This window comes from Acanthochromis polyacanthus, chromosome 1 (genome assembly GCF_021347895.1).
Source record: "Acanthochromis polyacanthus isolate Apoly-LR-REF ecotype Palm Island chromosome 1, KAUST_Apoly_ChrSc, whole genome shotgun sequence".
Taxonomy (NCBI): domain Eukaryota; kingdom Metazoa; phylum Chordata; class Actinopteri; family Pomacentridae; genus Acanthochromis; species Acanthochromis polyacanthus.
The window spans coordinates 9,252,283-9,270,775 of record NC_067113.1 but is presented as its reverse complement, the minus strand read 5'-3'; the positions used below and the strand labels follow the sequence as shown (position 1 = coordinate 9,270,775).

Genomic DNA, 18,493 nt, shown 5'->3' with positions numbered 1-18,493 from the left:
TACATGTCTACTGTAAAACGACATTAAAAATCTGTAACTCCATACTATAATTTCCATTTTTAAGAAAAATTACATGATTGAATTGATTTTTTTGACACAAAAATACTTCTTTTACAACTAATTTCTTTTTATTTAATAGAAATTGATAAATTCAAGTTTTTAAATTTAACACTGTCAATATTTTTAAAAAAATAGATAGAATTGGTGACAATTGACAGAAAAAGAGTATTGATTCTGTAATTTTATATAAATTTTATGTAGATTATACTTTGAAATGACATAGGTTTTCACGAGAAAAATTAAACGAAAACACACTTATTCACCCTTTTTCTTGCTAAAATGTCTGTTATTCTACTAGATATCTCAAATTTACTAAACAAAAACATATATTTAATACAGATTTTTTATGAAAACCCCATTTCTACTATTATATTTGCAGTAATGTCTTTGTTGTACGGAGCTATTCTACAATATAACTGTCAAAGTTGAGGTAAAAGAAATTCTGATTTGTGCGTGAAGGCAGTTTTTAAGTGAGAAACCCCTTTGATCAATACATTTCAGGTATTTTCTGGATTCGTATTCCTGTGTGTCCCATTTCAGGTTTAAAATGAACACACAAACAAACAAAAAAAGCAGGTCACCATGAGATTTAAAGATCTGAGACGAGGTCCCTGCAGGATTTTTGGGAAGGTGCTGAGATCCTGGAGCTGTTTTACATTTCCTGAAGCAACTGCAGAGTCCTGGCAGGGACTAAATGTATTACTGGAATATCCATTTGTCAGTAATTTAAACATCTGGTTTCAATAGTGTGTGAGCTGCTACTAACTAATTGTTGTGTAACAAACAAGGAACACGCGTGAAGTTATCTGCTGCTGCTTTAAGTCACCACTTTTACATTCATACGTCCACTAATGTTCATGCGCACGTAAAACACAGAGATCATTAATGAAACAGCCGGCGTTTGACCCCCTGTTGTTCATTTATGTTGATCTTTTAACCCGTTCACCTTCAAGATCAAGATCAAGAAATCTTTAATGTCCCCGTGGGGCAATTTTTGGTGCAGCCAGCAGCAAACAACAGACAAAACACAATAAAATGCGATACGCAACAGTAAAAATAACAATAATCAATTAAATTCAATAGAATACAAGATACATAAAAACCGAAGGAAAGTTAAAATGACCACAGAGCGGACTGCCTTATAAAGGCGTTAAAAACCGTTCTTTGTTAAGAAGGCCAATGGCCAGTGGGACCCATGATTTTTTAAATCTAACTGTCCTACATATAGGCACTTGAAACCTGCGTCTAGAAGGAAGAAACCTGAATTCGGAAGCTAAAGGGTGGCTAGGGTCGAACCCTACTCACTACTGATTTGATCAAATGCTGATTGTGACGCAGGAAAACATTCAATCCTCCCTGTGAGTGTGTTTGTTGACTCACGGTGTTATAATGTAGGAGAACAGCTATTCAACTATGTGATTCATGATGTGTGTGTGAGAGAGAAAGTGTGTGTAGTTGTGTGTTGGTTTATTCACCGCAGCACTGTGGATTGGGTTCACAGTGACCCCTACAGGTGAGACATGGAACAGCAACAGAAAAAAAGTGTGTTACATGTGCTTTTTATGGCTCATTTTACACATAAGGAATTTGACAAAGAATTTCTATATACTTATGTGGGATCTCTCTCTTGATTATATGGATTTTTAGACACATATAAGTTAGTTTTAATATTTGTTGGGAATATTTTGTTCCTCTACCATCCTCCCTGATGTTTCCTCATCAGAGTTTCACCTCTGATTAGGAAATGTCATCACTATTGGCAAAATGAGAGCAAAATATTTCAGTTCACATCACATAGATTTCATCAAAAATATCAAAGAAATGATGTTTCCGTGCAGCTAAACTGCCTTCCGAACTACATTTATGCTCAATTTGCATTCAGAGGTTGCTTGTGAATGAAGCAATACAATAATAAACTGCATCACAGTCAGCAGGAGGAGCTCGGGGTCGAGGGAGGGCATTCATAGTGTACAACTCGTACACACATATTCACCCCTGTGGTTACACTTTACACTTTTCCTGCGAAAAGCTCTCCACGTAGTGAGGCTAAATGCACCACATGTATTCAAATACTTTAATCTGAACTACTTCTTATTGGTAAAGCAATGCCACCAAAGCCTGGTCCGTCTATCCTCGTACCGCTGTATTTACATGGAGCATTTTCCAGCAAAAAGTCATATATAATGGGCACACATTGACCTCAGCCTCTGAGATGAAGTGTGATGTGGCTGCAAGATGCAGATTGTCGGGTCACACAGGAAGAAACAGAAAATAACTCAGAGCAACAAACAGAAGTGAGAGGTCACTATTGTGAGCACTGACAGTTATATGATGCAAGCTGAAAGGCAAACAAAAAGAAACTACAGAAACTGGCATGCATAAACATCAACAACTGAACAATCAGTTTTCTTGTAAAATATCCAGATCATAAAGTCAGATGGTGACAACACATCCTGTTCCAACTCTCTTTTTGTAGTTGAGGTCTGTATCACAAATGACACACTCTGATATTTCAGCTGTTCTTGTTTGTCAGTGACACAAAATAGAAGTTGTCAGTCAAGTTTCATGAATACATGAACACATCTTGATGTCAAATTTTTAGACATTTTGATACATTTATTCAAGAAACAATCAAAAGAACTTTCAATTCAGTTTAATCCGATATTATTTATATAGATTGTGTCAAAAAGCTTGAGAGAACCCATATGGCCTGAACCCCCACAGAGCAAGCCTGAAGGCGACAGTGGCAAGGAAAACACCCTTTTAACAGGGAAAAAACCTTGAGCAGAACCAGACTCATGTGGGGGGACCCATCTGCTGCTGGCCGGCCAGGTTGAGAGGGAAAGAAGAGAGAGAGAGACAGCAACACAAAGCTATTGACACTACTAAGGAAAAAGAGAGAATAAAAAACATGTTAGAAAGAAGAAACATGTTAAGTTGCTGACATTGTTTTCATACAATGACATAAAAATGTTGATAACAGCCACTTAATATTCTGTGAAATTAGATTGTGAGAATTTGATGTTTCTGTGGTGGATTTTTCAATTTAATAGTGTTTTAAAATTTTGTATTAAATCAGTTTAGATTTTATATATACAATTTTTGATTGATATTTAACTTATTATACATAAATGTTTCTAGTTGCTGTGCAGGTTGTGCGGGTTATCTTAAGCCATGTCCGACTCAGTTTTTGTTTACATACCTCTACCCCCTACTGTGTCCTCTAATGCCACAACTGCTCCTGGTTGTTGACCTCCTGCACGAAACCAGTCAGTGTCAGGAGGGCTTGCAGTGTGGCGTTCATATAACAGGTCTGCGCCAGGTTGGGTAACCTTGAGTCAAAGCAGAAAAGAGGCAAAAGTCAATATAGGGCTCCTTTTCTTCCCTTTCAACATGTTTTAGCTCTACTTCAAACAGAAAAATTCACAGACTTCATGTGGCATATAATTGTTTTCAAATAATTGGATGTAAATGAGTGTTGTGTGTGTCCATGACTGCCTTTGCTTACCTGAGGCAGGCCAGCTCCTTACTGCAGAGGGTTCTGGTGCTGGTGGGATTGCCTCGGACCAGCATGTTCCCACCATGTCCCATTGGATTAAAGTTTATTTTTTAAGAGGTGAAGATGAGATGGAGGATGGATGGAGAGGTGAAGATGAGATGGAGGATGGATGGAGAGGTGAAGATGAGAAGGAGAAAGGAGAGGTGAAGATGAGAGAGGAAGGATGGATGGAGAGGTAGAGGCAGAAATGATGAGAGCTGAAGGAGGGAGAAAAAGGGGGAGTGGAAGGTGAGGAAGCTCATGAGCCTGGTCCACCTCAGGACTTTCTGAACAGCCAGCTCCAGAAGCCCCTCTTCTTTCGTTTCTTCTTCTGTTGCTGGTTTTCCTGCTGCTTCACCTCCAGGTCTTGAGTCTCCTCCTGCAGCTTGACCTCGTCTTCTTGCAGCTCTTTATTTCCATCTTCTGTTTCTGTTTTCTGCTGCTTCGGTTCTTCCTTCTCGCTCTGCAGATTCTCATACCTCACCTCCATTTCTGCCTTTTCTTGCTCCAGTTCTTTTTTCTTGTCCTGGAGTCTTTGATTCTCTCCCATGTCTTTCTTTTCTGTCTCCAGTTCAGCAATCTTTCCCTGGATTTCTGGATTGTTTTGCTCCAGGATTTCGCTAACCTCTAGCTTTGTCTTCTCTTCTTCCATCTTCAGAGAAGTCTCCTTCATTTCCTCTTTCTGTTCCTCCACTTCTGACTTCTGTTTGCTGGTTGAAGCATTCTGATCTTCTAGAACTTTCATCATTCTTTCACGTTCTTTCCTCTCAGCTTGAAGTTCTTTCTTGATCTCTGCTGCTTTTTTTTGGTTCTCCAGCTCTATTCTGTCCAGCCTGAGTTTTTCCTCGAGGTCTAGCAGCTCGTAGGTCTTCTGTTCGAGCTGTTCCATGCTTCTCTGCACTTCTGCCTTCAGCTCCAGAAGCGAGACTTTTTCTTTTAGCAGATCTTTTGCCTTCTGCTCGAGATCTTTCTTGACTTTCTCAATCTCCTTTCTCTCCTCATCCAAGGCCTTCTTCTGCTGTTGCATCTCTTTACTGTCCTCCAGAGATTTGCCGCCTTCTCTCTGCAGGTTCTGGGCGGCTTTGAGAGCAGCTGAAAGACTCTGGTTCTCATTTTTCAGTTTCAGGATCTCTCTGTCTTTGAGTTCCAGCTGCTCTCGCATTTCATCAACGTCGTCCATGTAGTCTCCCCAGTTCATGGACGATGTTTTCATGTTATTGAAGGAAGCCTCAAAGTCCTGTTGGTCGTCAGACTCCATGGTGTTCTCAGCTGGTTCTTTGACCTGCTTGTGCTCTCTGAGCTGTGATTCCAGGACTGAGATTTGTTCCTGCTTCTGCTGAAGTTTGTTCTGGAGCTCCTTCTCTTTCTCCTGCAGCTGCTTGATCGTGGCTTTAGAACTCAGCATTTCAGACGAGTGCTGCTGCTTTTCGGTGATGAGCTCCTGGATTCGAAGGCTCATATTGTGGATGTGATGTCTCAGGAAGTCGTTTTCCTCCTGAGAGGCGCCACGAGAGCTTTGGGGCGCGGCAGGATTGACGTGGTGGTGGTTTGGCCCACGGTAATTCGGGGCCAAACCACGAATTACCGTGGTAATGGTCAACCTTGGATTGGCCCTGAAGGACATGGTAGCAGAAAAGTTCAAGAGTGGTGTTAAAAAGAAATAAAATGTGACAACTGCAGTAGTTGTAGGTGGTTGCAGAAGCTGTAGATTCTTCAAGAACACCGAAGTTCTGGAAGAAGGTCGAAGGTTTGTTGAGTTCGGTTAATTCCTCGCTCTGGTTCCTTCGCTGGTCACTGGTTTGCTCACTGTCTTTGGCTCTAGACAGAAGTGTGTGGTTGTAACAGTTCACCCTACACTTGTAATCTCTGCTGATGGAAGCTCATGATGTCACACATGATGTCACACATGAAGTCCACATATATCTATAGGTTGTTTTTTTTTAGATGATTGTTCTCTTTAGCTTGTTTTTTTTTAAAATGATTGTTTCAGTTGGTCAGCTGAAAACCATTAACAGAATGCACTGAGGTACAGTATCAAAATAAAAGTTGTAGAATGTTACAAGGGACTCTGAAAAATGCTGGCTTTTCAAAATAAAAGACAAAGATAAAGATCCCATTCCAGAGCTGGAATCAAAACATTAAAAAAAAAAATACACATTCAACTTTAATAAAGCTAAACCCTAAGCATTTATAAAAAAAGATTAAATAATGAATCAAATTATTGAGAATTAATACAGAATTATTGTTTCTTCCAAACTTTCTATGCAAAATCGTGCACGCTTGATAATTTATGTATATATATTTATGGTAACTCATATTGAAGTGGTGTCAGATATTGGTCGTGTAGGATTTTCTTGTTTCTGCACGGTTCCAAGTGCTTTACCTTTTAAAAGTATTTGAAGAAAGATTGAAGAAGTGTGTTCCAAACTCAGCCCTCACACAGTCTAGCGTTGCTCTGCACAGATAAACCGATCAAAATGGTTCCCAGTGTGTGTTGTGGTCCAGGCAGGGGTCGTTTTACCGCTGAAGGAAAAAAATCTATAAACTCACGTTGCTGCAAAGTGCTTTGGTTAAAAGTATATTATGAGGATTTGATTGTGGCGGCCGGTTCGGAGGCAACACAACTGTCATTGCTCACTTGGAAACACCTGTGGCTCAACAAGAAAAATGCTCTGAAAAATCTCACCTAATGTCTGGAGACAGTCAGATTTTTGTGTATTTGTGTTTATTTCTCAATAAAGAGCAGTGATTCCATCAATGCAACCATTAAGAATTCAGACAATCCATTTTTTGCTTTGATAACATGTCCTCATTTATATCATTTGACTTTTAAGCATGAATTTATTTATCTTCATGAAATAAAGGACCTTAAATACAAATTAATTATGGAAAAACAGACATTAAACCTTCATACCTTTCTATGGACATGTATTAGGAAGAACTTTCTGTGTGATAGAATTTGATCCAATACAATATAAACTCCAACAGCTACTAAAACATTCAGATCATCACAGTTCTTCTGCTCTGATTTGCTTGAAACTTTTGTTATCTATAAAAATTGATGATAAAAATGATATCTGTGGAATTTTAACTCCATACATCAAATACTTTCCATGATATATTTTTTTAAATTGCTTGTTACCCCCTTTTAGCACATTTGTTTTTAAAATTTGAGGCTGAACAACAACATCTGAGAAACAATTAATGATGAAAGCCTGAAATGTTCATTATTTGTCATCATGTCATTGATTTAGAATCTGCTACAGATTCAGCTGCTGCAGATTATTTCTGCCTCAATGCTTTCAGAAAGACTTTTTGCTGAAGTGTTTTCAAAATAAAAGGGAAAGTTTGTGTTTGTCCGACACACACACACACACACCTATGTTTTTCTATCATTGTGGGGACCTACCATTGACTCCCATTCATAACTAACCCCTAACCCAACCCTAACCTTAACCCAGATCAAAACAATGGCTAACCCTAAAGAAACGTTTTTGCGCTTGTACTTTTTTTCAGTAACAACAACATGGCCCAGAAAACACTGTTTAAACTTGTGGGGACCGAAATGAGGTCCCCACAAGTGACATTGTTTTCGGTTTTCCTACAGTTGTGGGGACATTTGGTCCCCACAAGTATAGCCAGCACACACACACACACACGACAGTAATAGTTTTGGCCGTTAAAAAGGTAAAAGGTATTTTGTTGTGCTTGAATGTTTCGATGACTGTGTCTTCTCAGGATGAGATCTTTGACATGGTGAAACCGAAAGACCCCTACAAGATCACACTCCAGGATTTGGTGAACAGTTGCCAGGGCGACACGGTGGCCAGCATCCTGATTGACCTCAACGGCTTCTGGACCTACGAGAACAGAGAAGTTCTGGTTGCCAGTGACAACGACAGCAGCAGCAGCACGGCGGACCTCGACGACACCTGAGGATTTGTGGTTGAGATACGAAAAAGACTCCCAACAGCAACTCTGTTCCTTAGAGGGACAGCAGAACTCTTTACCTGCTGACTGACTGGAGATAAATGAGGGCTGAAGAACCACATAACAGAGATGGAAGAAGAAAAGTCAGGAATTGTGCTCTTTGTAAATACTGTCTGATGTTCTTACCTGTTGTTTTCCTGCAAAGAAAACCTCACCTACATGTTACTGTCATTTTACCATCTTTAAGTTTATTGCAACCACACAAAAAAGAAACAACCACCTGTTTCATCTTGTAATGCATTAAAAAGGTGTTTTCCCACATCATAGGAAAACATTTACCTTGATAACAAAAGGCTGTTGTTGTTATGATGTACAAACTCATCAGCTTGTAACACGGTTCTAACAATATACTATTGTTATACTGGGAGACCTTTCACATTTCATGATACAACATGATTACATGAAATCTTTCACATTAAAGCGTAATAACTGTTTTATGTGGAACTCAGACTGAATGAGGAAATGGGGATAAACTGAGGAATATGGTATACAGAGTCTGTCAAAAATAATGTTTACACACATCAGAAGAAAAACTTGCATAAATATTTCAATAACAAACTTATTCAGACATCATGAGATTAATACAAGTTACCTTTGACCTCTATCGTTACAAGAGGTGCTCAGAGTGGAGGCCGTCGGCTTCCAGACGTTTCTGTTTTGTAGTCGACGTCACTTGTTAATGCTTCATTCATGAAGGTAATGCCTTCTGTTGGGAGAACATCGTACAACAGGACACAGTGTTATCGGAATTTGACCAAACTTCGAAGGACGTATCTATATGTATAGAAGTACTTATTCAAATTTGATATTTACAAGTTTTTCTGTTCCTGATGTGTGATTGTTTTGGCCGACTCTGTATTTAAACTTTGATTTAGTTCTGACTCATGCTTGGGTTGATACATGGTGAGATTTTGATGTTAGAAACAGATGAACATTTGAAGTATATATGAAGAGTTTATTTGCCAAAACAGATAACTCCATTTTATACATTTTCAGAAAATTTATTTTTTTTATTGTTTACTTGAGATAACACTAATGATTTATTTTTTCTGTATTTTGTCATGTATTTTTCTACTGAGTCAAATTCACTCAACTTCAGTTTGATATTATCTCAAGTAAACAATAAAAAACAGTTTACTGAAAATGTATCAGAATGGAGTTTTCTGTTTTTGCAAATGAACTCTTCATATATAAGCTAAAGAGGCTCCATGGATATGTGACCTATCCTAGTATCATCAATCGTTCTCCGTTCTCGGTGTTAAGATCTATGTTTTAACATGAAGTGCTTCATAGCAGTTTATCAAAGTGTAGCCTGAAATGCTTTATGCTAAAATGTTGACTTAACGTTATCATGTAAAAGGTTTCCCAGTATAATGAGATAAATTGTTTACTTATATATTTAAAACCATCTTATGTTGCATTATATGTATCCATTTTCCTGTTTCTGGTGTGGCTGCAACACGCTCCTGTACCCTTTGGAGAATTCTGTCCTGAGGTTATTTTTACCATTAGCAATTAAGACTGTCATATGTGTGTCATTTAACTGATCTGGGTTCAAGTTTTCTAAAATTAAAATTTAAACTGCAGATGCACAGAACATTCCCAGCTCATTCTGCTCTGACATTTTTTCACTCCTCTCTGAGGTTGAAGGTAAATAGACGTTATGTTTCAGTGTTCAGCCAAAGGAAAATTTCACAAAATAATTGAAATAAGTTTTATAAAACACCACAGATGAGGCTACAACACAAATTTATCCATTTTTATTGACACAACGAAAGTATAAATATGTCTACAAAGATTCAGTAAGTTTCAGTTACAATAACCAAATGTTTTGCATAAGTTTACCTGCTTCACAAAAAAAAAAGCCTTTGCATCCTTCAATAACTACTGCAAGGTGAGACGTTTACCTACCAGCTCTTATAACAACACAACAGTATTCTATGGTCTGATGAATGATCATTTCAGCTCCAGTCTGTCGCTGTTCCAATTCTGATTGAACACTGCTGCTGTTCTTTCTGAGGAGGCCTGTGATAGCAAACTGCCACATCAGCGGATAAAAACAATTAAGAAGCTTAGGATGGCTCAACCAAGGACACTTGAAGAATGAGGAGTGCTCTACATCATAGCAGATTTTAACTATTGCCGTTAAATCACGACAGAAACAAGTTTTACATCGTGACAGGTGTGAACAGAAGGTAGATTATAATATCACATCAATTTTAACGCACTGCTGCTTCTTGTTGGAAGGAAACAACTCCCATTAAACACAGTACCCAAGTGCTGCAACGTCGAAAAGGAAGGACAACAGCATTTAAACTTCAAGGGACAGGTCTATTAATATGACATGTAGCATTATGGACACTATGACTGACGTCACAATCAAAGAGCCTGTCCAGATACTTCATCAAATATCTTCCACAAGGGCTGCAAACATTAATAATGGTGTTACGATAAAGACAACAGGTCAGGAGGCGTATCTTCTACACAGAAGCTAATATTAAAACATTGTTCATAAACAGTAAAGCTCTTACATGTGTTGGACCATGAGTTGAAATGAATAGTAGTGCAGGGCTCATCATTAGTATGAGGACGTTATGTTGAACTTATAAATGATGGACAAACTGTTTGATGACTCAAACTTTCTGTGCAAATGTTTTACAGTCCTCTACTTTTATACTTCTCTCTTGAAATTTTGAAAAAAATGAAAAATAACACTTAATATATATTCTGTACACACTGTATCTAAAATGAGTAAAAGTGAATTCAGGTCAACGGGTTAGTCCTCAACAGTTTTGGAAATGTTTTTAAGGCTTTCTAAATTCCAGATCTGATAGTGTAGCAGTGACAGGCTGAACTGGAGTGCATCATGTTCTTAGTGCAAACTATCGAGTAAAACTTGTTGAATGTCATATTAATATGCATAGTAGCAGGATCGACAACGGCATCATAATGTGTGTTTGTGCAGGATTCTGTCTCACTTTCTGTTTATAAGACGCTGAGAGAGATGTCTCCAGCACTAATCTCAGCATCACTACAGCATTTACTTCCCTGCCTCAGCTGATATCCATTTAAAGTGAGCCCACGTCCAGTCTGATAACATCTCAGTCCTGCGTACATTCACAGGTTAAGGCTCGTGCAGTCACCAGCCCTTTTCATTTTTCCCTGCACTGTGTTCTAAGATCTTCTAATAAAATAAAAAAAAGATAGAAAAATAACCATATTATTAGTTTATACAGCTCAGTAAATTACGGTTTTGCCAACTGATAGAAATGTGTGAATGTTAGAGGCTTGTCTGGGTGTTCAGGAGGGCAGAGGAGACGGGACTCTGTTGGCGTCTGGATTCCTGAGAGGAGGTTCAGGATCCAGCTCAAAGCTAATGTTTACAAAAGATGCTGCAGATGCCTCCGGCTGCTCTACGGTGGCAGAATGTGGAGCTGTGGGATCATCCTGCTGGTCTCTCCGCTGCTCTGCAAACCGACGTTCTGCCTCCTCAGCCAGACGGTTCTCCTCCTCTTCCTCCTCCTCCTGCAGGAAGACACCAGAGTACTTAGCAGTTAAAACTACACAAATGAGAGCGAAGGCTTGTGCTGCCTCTGAGTAAACAGCTTCTAAGGTGTGACTGTCTTCATATTTGCATATGAGGATCAAGGATGTGTGTGTGCTCTGGTCATACCTCTTTCTTTATGCGGTAGTACTCGTCGATAGCATACTGGTACTTTGGAGTTGTGATGCCGAATAGAGAGGCCAGTCTTTCTCCCATGTAGTCACACACTGCAGGACGGACACACACATTCATTATCTTTCAACACTTCCTCCACCTTTTATGTTGTGATAACTCCAGATATTAAATATAACAAATGTGAAACAAGCTTTAGAATACAATCTGACACATTCCTAAAACAGTTCTGACATTTATTAGCTTATATGTCTTGCTATTGTGTATAATTTAGTTCTTTCTAGTCATAAAGATTATTTCAGATATCGCTGTTTTTCCCACGACCCAGGTTTGTTATTACATATATCAGCCATTTATCTACACATATCTGCAGCTGCAGAATGATTGGTTGTAATTAGGGATGTCAAATAATATCGGTGAGCCGATATTATCGGCATAAAAATGTAATATCGTTATCATTTTGTTTTTACCTGTCATGAAAACCTATAAAATAATGCCCAGATTTCAAAATTGTACAGTATAGTTGCCACATTGTAATAGACTCATAGAAGGAGGGAGAGAGGAAGAGTGTGGACTGTTGTTTGAGACAATTTTTTTTTTTTTAAAAGGCATTGTTTTCCAGAACTTAAGTTGAAGTAGTTTTCATATTTTACACAATGTTTACATCTGAAAGCATGGTGCATTTGTGAATGCATCCAACGGGGCATCATGGTAAAATCAGGCATGATGTGTTAATTCCACCACAGGAGATATGTGATGTTACCTAAAATTAGATAAATAGCCCACATATATCGGTATCGGTAGATATCGGAATCGGAAATTGAGAGTTGGACAATATCGGCGGATCGGTTATTGGCCAAAACAAAGCCAATATCAGACATCCCTAATTGAAATTAGTTTCAGATATTTATGGTTTTATTCTGACTAGTCATAATTCGTCTTCAAGACATCTTTCATTCCCCTCAATTCAACATATCTGCATGGTCCTTTTAAGATATAACAAAATTAAGTTTGAACTACTCAAAATGACATTACAGATATCGCAAACTGGGATAATGACCACTCAAATGCAATTACAGATAATAGAGTTTTAAACAGGCAAAATAACATTGCAGATATTTTTAGTTACATCAGAATCTATGGCAAGTGGGAAGTGGTGACAGCTTACTTTTTAGGCATAATATGACACTGTAACTGCATATGGAAAGCCATTTTACAGCTTCGACATCGGTTTTCTGATCCTGTTCAGACATTGTCAGGTGTGTCAGGGCACCAAAAAACTACAATACCTAGTACTGTAAAGTGCTCTATCTGAACTATGCTCCTGTTCTCTCCACAAACTCCTCTCTGTAATACCTTTTCTGATATGTTCTTTTATTCTATGACATATTCTAACAATCATATCCACCACAGAATGCACCGTTTGTTTAATAATTGTGTCCAAAGACTTCGGTGGGCCAGTATCCAATAGGAAGCTCCACATTCGGAGCATCACGTACAACAATTTGGACTAGTTTAAATAATGTTTAAGGTATCTCCAACTATAACTCTGACTATTAAAAATTGAATAACAGATAACTCTTAACTGTCAGAATGATGTTACAGATATCTGTAAATAAAAGTTCAAATGGCCTGCCATAAGCACTCCGTCCACAGCTCAGGATATTTTCCGTTTTCTAACAGTTGACTACCTGAGATAGTGGAGGTTGCCATTCTCCACATGTGGAACCAGAAGTAGGGACCCCAGGTCAGTTTGGACTGGAACAAACAAGACAGAAAAGCAACATGTTATCAGACTTTACAGGTAAACATCTCCTCAGCTGATAAATGTGTCACTATGTTCACCAGCAGCACAATAACTAACTTCTTCTGTTTGATGTTTGGTGCAGGTAAGTTTGTCCATGGCTATTTTTAAAGCTGTTTCAAAATTAAAAGCATCATCTGGAACTGATGCTGAAGAGGGCAGTGAGACTAAAACAAACATCTGAGCTATGGACTGTTAAAACCAAAGTGCTGAAAATGCATTGAAGCTCCATGGAGCTGAGAGAAGCAGCAGAGTGAGGTGATAATTCTCTACAGGCAGCGTTTGTCACTTATGAGAAGTAATGTGATTCACTGGTATTCCAAAAATATTTATAGCTGCTTTAAACTTTTCTGACTTTTTATGTTCTCTGAAATGGAATAGGGATTTGAAAATGAGAGTTTTGTACACAAACCTAAGGAAACAGAAGCTGTATCTTCTGGTTAGACGGTCTCTGTAAAACTCTAATTACTTCAATAAAATCATATTTAAAAATTATGATCCCAGTCTACCGGATCTGTAGTCGTGACATCTTTCTTCATAGGCACCTCCTCTTCCTCCTCTTCATCAGTGCTGTACTCCTCCATGGTCTCTCCACTGGCAAAGTAGATGGTCCTGCGGGGAATCTTCACCTTCCCCTGCCTCCCTGGACTGTCCCCCATCTCCACACTCTCAAATTCCTCTGCCCCTGCACACTGATGAAGATACAAAAATGTGATATTTTATTTACCATTTATCAGAGATCAGATATTGCCTTTACAAGGGAGACCTGGCCAGGAGGGCAGCAGCATCGTCACATTAAAAAAAAACAGTGAATAGCAGATAAAACAAACAACATTAAAACGTGCTCACATATAAAACTTGCATAGAGATAAGTTAGACTGTCATGATTTCACCAGAGCTTTAAATTCATTCAGTGGAACAAGGGCTTGAAGTTGAAGTTGAGATTGTCATTTATTCCAAGCATCAGGCGCTTTCTTGCCCAGTTCAGATCGTACTCTGGGGACGAAAAATTGCAGATTATCCATAGATGGGAGAATATGACTTCCATGTTTACTTGTCAAAGACCAGACAAATAGGAAGGAGCAATATCCAGAAATTCCGTAAATAAACACCAACGACTGAGATCACTTAAGGTCACTTAAAGATGTCCAGGTAACTTCAGAAAAGCACACAGTGGTGAGTAAGGGGACCACATCTGACACCCCCCCCCATGGTAAACACTATTCAACATGCTCAGACAGTTCATTGACAACACATCTTCATAGTCAAAAACAGGCAAAAAGGTTATTTCCAACAATTTCTGCTTCACACAAAATGAAAAGCAAGACTTGTTTCTGTAACAAAATCCTAATAAGAGTTTCAGTTTTTTACCATACACTGAATGTGCTCCTTAAAAGACAAATCAATTAAATATCTTAGATATTTAAAAGTAGGTACCAACTCTAATTGTTGACCATTTCATACAATTTTCCAGACAGTGCTGATCTGGCAGTTTTTGAAGTAGTAAAGAACATCCATTTTGTTGTAAAGGTTGCAGATGACAAAGGCATTCCTAGACTCTATCAAACGCAGGTTATGAATACTGAAAGGCCTAGATGCTGCTCAGCACAGGACATAATATAAGATGGCATCATCAACATAGAAATGAAGAGTTGAGTTTGGAATATTCTGCCTGAGATCATTTATGTAAATAGTGAATAACGGACCCAGCACAGAACCTTGAGGGACGCCCTTTTTCACTTGCCGTACCTCAGAGGAAGAGCCCTCCATCTGAACAGTATGAGTGCTGCTTGTAAGATAATTTGCAAACCACCCAACTGCTTATTGAGAAAGACCAACAGCTGAAAGACTGGTTAATTTTTCTTTGGGTGTGAATTTCTCTTTGGAGATTAATAAAGTATCTATCTATCTATCTATAGTAATGTGATCAACAGCGTCAAACGCCTTTGAAAAGTCAATAAAAAGGGACAAACAGCATTGCTTCTTATTGAGAGCTTCAGTTATATCATATATTAGTAACAGTACTGTGATTTTTGCGAAAACCTGACTGAAATGGTGACAACATCGAAACTGGTGGCCAGAAATTCTTCTACCTGTTCACTGACCAGATATTCCAGCACCTTTCTCAGAACAGAGAGTTTAGATATCGGTTTCAAAATGTTTAAAATACTAGGGTCACCTCCTTTTCGGCAAAACGTGTGTATTAACATTATTACACAATAGTTCTGTGAGGTGTAACCCTGGATTTTAATTGGACGTGCTTTCCTACGTTTAGCAGAATTAAATCACACAAATAAAACACAGGAAACTTTCAAAAGTTATTTAACTAACGCTGTATATAAAGTATTACCCCTAACAACATGTACTGAAGCTGTACGTGGGGGAAATTAAAGTAAATCAGATCAAATTTAATGTCAACACACGGTTACCACAGCAAAGCATTGTTGCCTTAGTTAGCTTACTTTAGCCACTTAGTGTTTATTGACGGTTAGCTTCTTAGCTAGGGAAGTACTTGGTTAATCCTCTAACTAGTCTTTGTTTTACCTTTAACGCACACGATGATGGAGAAAGTTGTTTAAGTATCAACTAACCTTATCAGCTTCCATAGTCTGTCCCAAAGAAACGTTGACATTAGTCAAATACAACGACAAATCTGCCATCTCAGTTACTCCTTCGCCTCACTGCAAACGTGTCTGTGACGTGTTAATAGCAGCTACACTTCCTGCCCCGTTCCTTCAGAATAAAATACAAAAAGCAGGTCATGCTGAAACAGGCCAGCCACTGTAGTCTTTGTATTTTTGATAACTGTTTAACACAGTAGAGCGGCACAGATTAATCGATTAATTAATTAGCTGACAATTATTAAAGTAATTGCCAATCAGTTTGTACAGCATTAGGAAATCAAATTAAATTCACCTTTATCAATACAAGCAGCCCAGCTTAAAAAATAAACAATTTAATTTTTACACAGAGTCACATTTTTATGGCCTCCTAACCATATTTATTTATTTCATAGGTTTATTACTTTATTTGTTCATCTATTTAATACAGATTAGTGTAATTTAACAACAGGTTGGACCAAAAGTGATAGGCGGTCTCTTCAGTAGCTCCATCGATGTCAGAGTTCTTTTTTAAGCGGTTTTACTATAATTTCAGCTCTTCAGTTTTTTAACACACACATTAGCTGTGTATTATTATATATCATATGCATACGGAACATTTTCAGAGGCATGATTGCAGCAGAAACCTTGTTTATTTGAGGGAGAAGCTCCTGGAACTCAAAACAATGGGTCGGATGAGTCACTCGAAATGTGTGATTACTGTATATTGATCTATAACACATTTAATATTTCTATAGATTTTAAAAATAGTTTTTCAGAGTACTTAATAACCTCTAATGTTAGTGTTACTAACCTGTCTGTTTAGTGTTTTTGTTATTCATGTTGTTCTGTGTAAGCTGCTGAACAGTTTATCTATCTATCTATCTATCTATCTATCTATCTATCTATCTATCTATCTATCTATCTATCTATCTATCTATCTATCTATCTATCTATCTATCTATCTATCTATCTATCTATCAGTCGTGGCCGTTGGTACTCGGACGTATATTTTGATAGCACTGACCGGTAGCAGTGGTTCTTTCCCCGGCAGTTTGACGCTCTCCGGTGAGAGAGGGAGCTCTGCTGGTGTTTTGGTCCAGTCGACCCCACTCACCAAAATGACAGCGAGGAAGTCTGGGTCACGACTGGAGACCGAGATAGAGCGGTGCCGCTCAGAGAGCCAGTGGGACAAGATCCCGGAGCTGGTGCGACAGCTCTCGGCCAAACTAATATCCAACGGTAAGAAGCGTTTGGGTTTCCCGGTTTATCCGCTCATTCAGCCGCCGAGGCCTTCCCTCTGGCCTCAGTCCTCGGTGCTTCCTAACAGCAGCAGCCGATGCTGAGAGTTCTCAGCTCTGCTCTGCTTGGAGCCAGTTAGCCCATAAAGGTCAAGAAAGAGACTTTTAGTCTAACGAGAGGTGGTTCTACTTTTGGGCGGATTGAAGTGATCACGCTGTAAAACACTGAGATTTAGGACAGGAACAGTTTGTGTGGTGACAGTTCTGCCCCTGGATCGCTTTACTCTCCACTCAAGCGGAACTTCATTCAGAAATCTGTCATTAAGTTAATGTTGTCGTTGCTGGAGCTGTGTGACAAGCTTCATGAATTACCGACCTCCATCCCAGCAAACAGAGGTATAGTAATAAAACGACAGGACAGTTTCACCTCCTGCTCCTTGGCCTCTAGTCACCAAACTGACAGATTTTTGCTGCTAGCAAGTCCTAACACGTCTCATAGTTGTGCTTTTAGTTTAAAAAAAAAAAAAACACCTCTGCTGGGTTATTATTGGTGCCGAATTCTCCATAAGAGCAATATTATTAGTCATTTGCCTTAATATGGACTCCAGGGAGGTCACATATTTGATGAACCCACTGAAGAGTCAAACTTGGTACTTTTTATTAAATAGTAGTTTGGTGCCATAGCTACTAGGACAGAGACAGACAGACAGACAGACAGATGGATAGATACATAGTCCTGAGGGAAATTCAAGTATTCAGCAGCTTGCATAGAGTTTGTACTCTGAAAAACTCGCTGTACAATGCTATAACAAAACACTTCTAATTTTAAAATCTATAGAAATACTAAATGTAATAATTAAAATCCATTATGCTCGCTGTTAAACTTCTTGTTGATGGAGCTGAACAGTAAAACTGTCAGGAGGAAATAGTTGTTAATGACAGTGTGATATTTTAATGTACAAATGAGCAAATAATGATCCACGCAATGCCAATTTTGTGCTTTGGTTTTAGGTATATATTCCTGTTTGTGTACATGTGGCTTCATTAGCATCATTCACATTGACGGTGATTATTCTTTTTTTGTGACATTTGATTTGAAAAGAAGACGGGATATAATATGCAAACAAGTTTACTAGAATGGCATGTACAAATCATCATCTCCCATCTTCTCAGTCCTGTTACTTCTATGTTTAAATATCACTCATGATTTTCTAAGTCATATGATTCTGTGGTGCTGGGAATGCTGCTCTGTCCTGCAACTATGTGAAATAGCAAAGGCAGACTGCTCATGTTGCTTTAATGCATTTAATTACCATAAAAACATTGAAAATGATTATTATATCCTTTTCTGTCCCTGACATCTTCCTGTCATTAAAGCTGTATGGCTGATAAATGCAGTTATTAATTGTCAGCCTTAAGAGCCAGACGTCCATAGCTGAGAGATAATTCTGGAAATTAAATGTTAAAAACTAGAAGATGAGGAACTGTTTCCAAGAGAAGTGGTTACAGAAAGAGCTCTGAATTTTTGATTGGTATTAGGACAATAGAAAACTTTTAATCTCTGGCATATTATGAGAAATATTG

At 38.4% G+C, this 18,493-nt stretch overlaps 4 protein-coding genes across 16 annotated transcripts in view; 2 read left to right on the top strand and 2 right to left on the bottom strand.

The window, feature by feature from the left end:
• Nucleotides 1–9,185, top strand: part of ppp2r3c (protein phosphatase 2, regulatory subunit B'', gamma) — a 49,798-nt gene extending 40,613 nt beyond the window's left edge. For all 12 annotated transcript variants that reach the window (XM_051951316.1, XM_051951313.1, XM_051951278.1 and 9 more), the window contains exon 13: nucleotides 7,337–9,185. In XM_051951316.1, the coding sequence (XP_051807276.1) occupies nucleotides 7,337–7,534 (198 nt within the window). In that variant the 3' untranslated portion in view covers nucleotides 7,535–9,185. The remainder of the gene's footprint in view (nucleotides 1–7,336) is intronic.
• Nucleotides 2,838–5,865, bottom strand: LOC127534914 (golgin subfamily A member 6-like protein 1). Its single transcript, XM_051951321.1, has one exon. It carries the CDS (start codon nucleotides 5,220–5,222, stop codon nucleotides 3,876–3,878), a length of 1,347 nt encoding a protein of 448 aa, XP_051807281.1. The 5' UTR covers nucleotides 5,223–5,865; the 3' UTR covers nucleotides 2,838–3,875.
• A 148-nt stretch (nucleotides 9,186–9,333) lies between the features above and the next one.
• On the bottom strand, nucleotides 9,334–15,789 carry fam177a1 (family with sequence similarity 177 member A1). The gene is made up of 5 exons (XM_022201645.2): nucleotides 15,660–15,789; nucleotides 13,578–13,760; nucleotides 12,956–13,022; nucleotides 11,262–11,359; nucleotides 9,334–11,113 (listed from the first exon to the last, which is right to left on the bottom strand). The coding sequence occupies exons 1-5, from the start codon at nucleotides 15,726–15,728 to the stop codon at nucleotides 10,889–10,891; spliced, it is 642 nt and encodes a 213-aa protein (XP_022057337.1). The 5' UTR covers nucleotides 15,729–15,789; the 3' UTR covers nucleotides 9,334–10,888.
• A 922-nt stretch (nucleotides 15,790–16,711) lies between these two features.
• Nucleotides 16,712–18,493, top strand: part of ttc7b (tetratricopeptide repeat domain 7B) — a 33,095-nt gene continuing 31,313 nt past the window's right edge. For both annotated transcript variants that reach the window (XM_022201643.2, XM_022201644.2), the window contains exon 1: nucleotides 16,712–16,910. In XM_022201643.2, coding sequence (XP_022057335.1) covers nucleotides 16,790–16,910 — 121 coding nt within the window. In that variant the 5' untranslated portion in view covers nucleotides 16,712–16,789. The remainder of the gene's footprint in view (nucleotides 16,911–18,493) is intronic.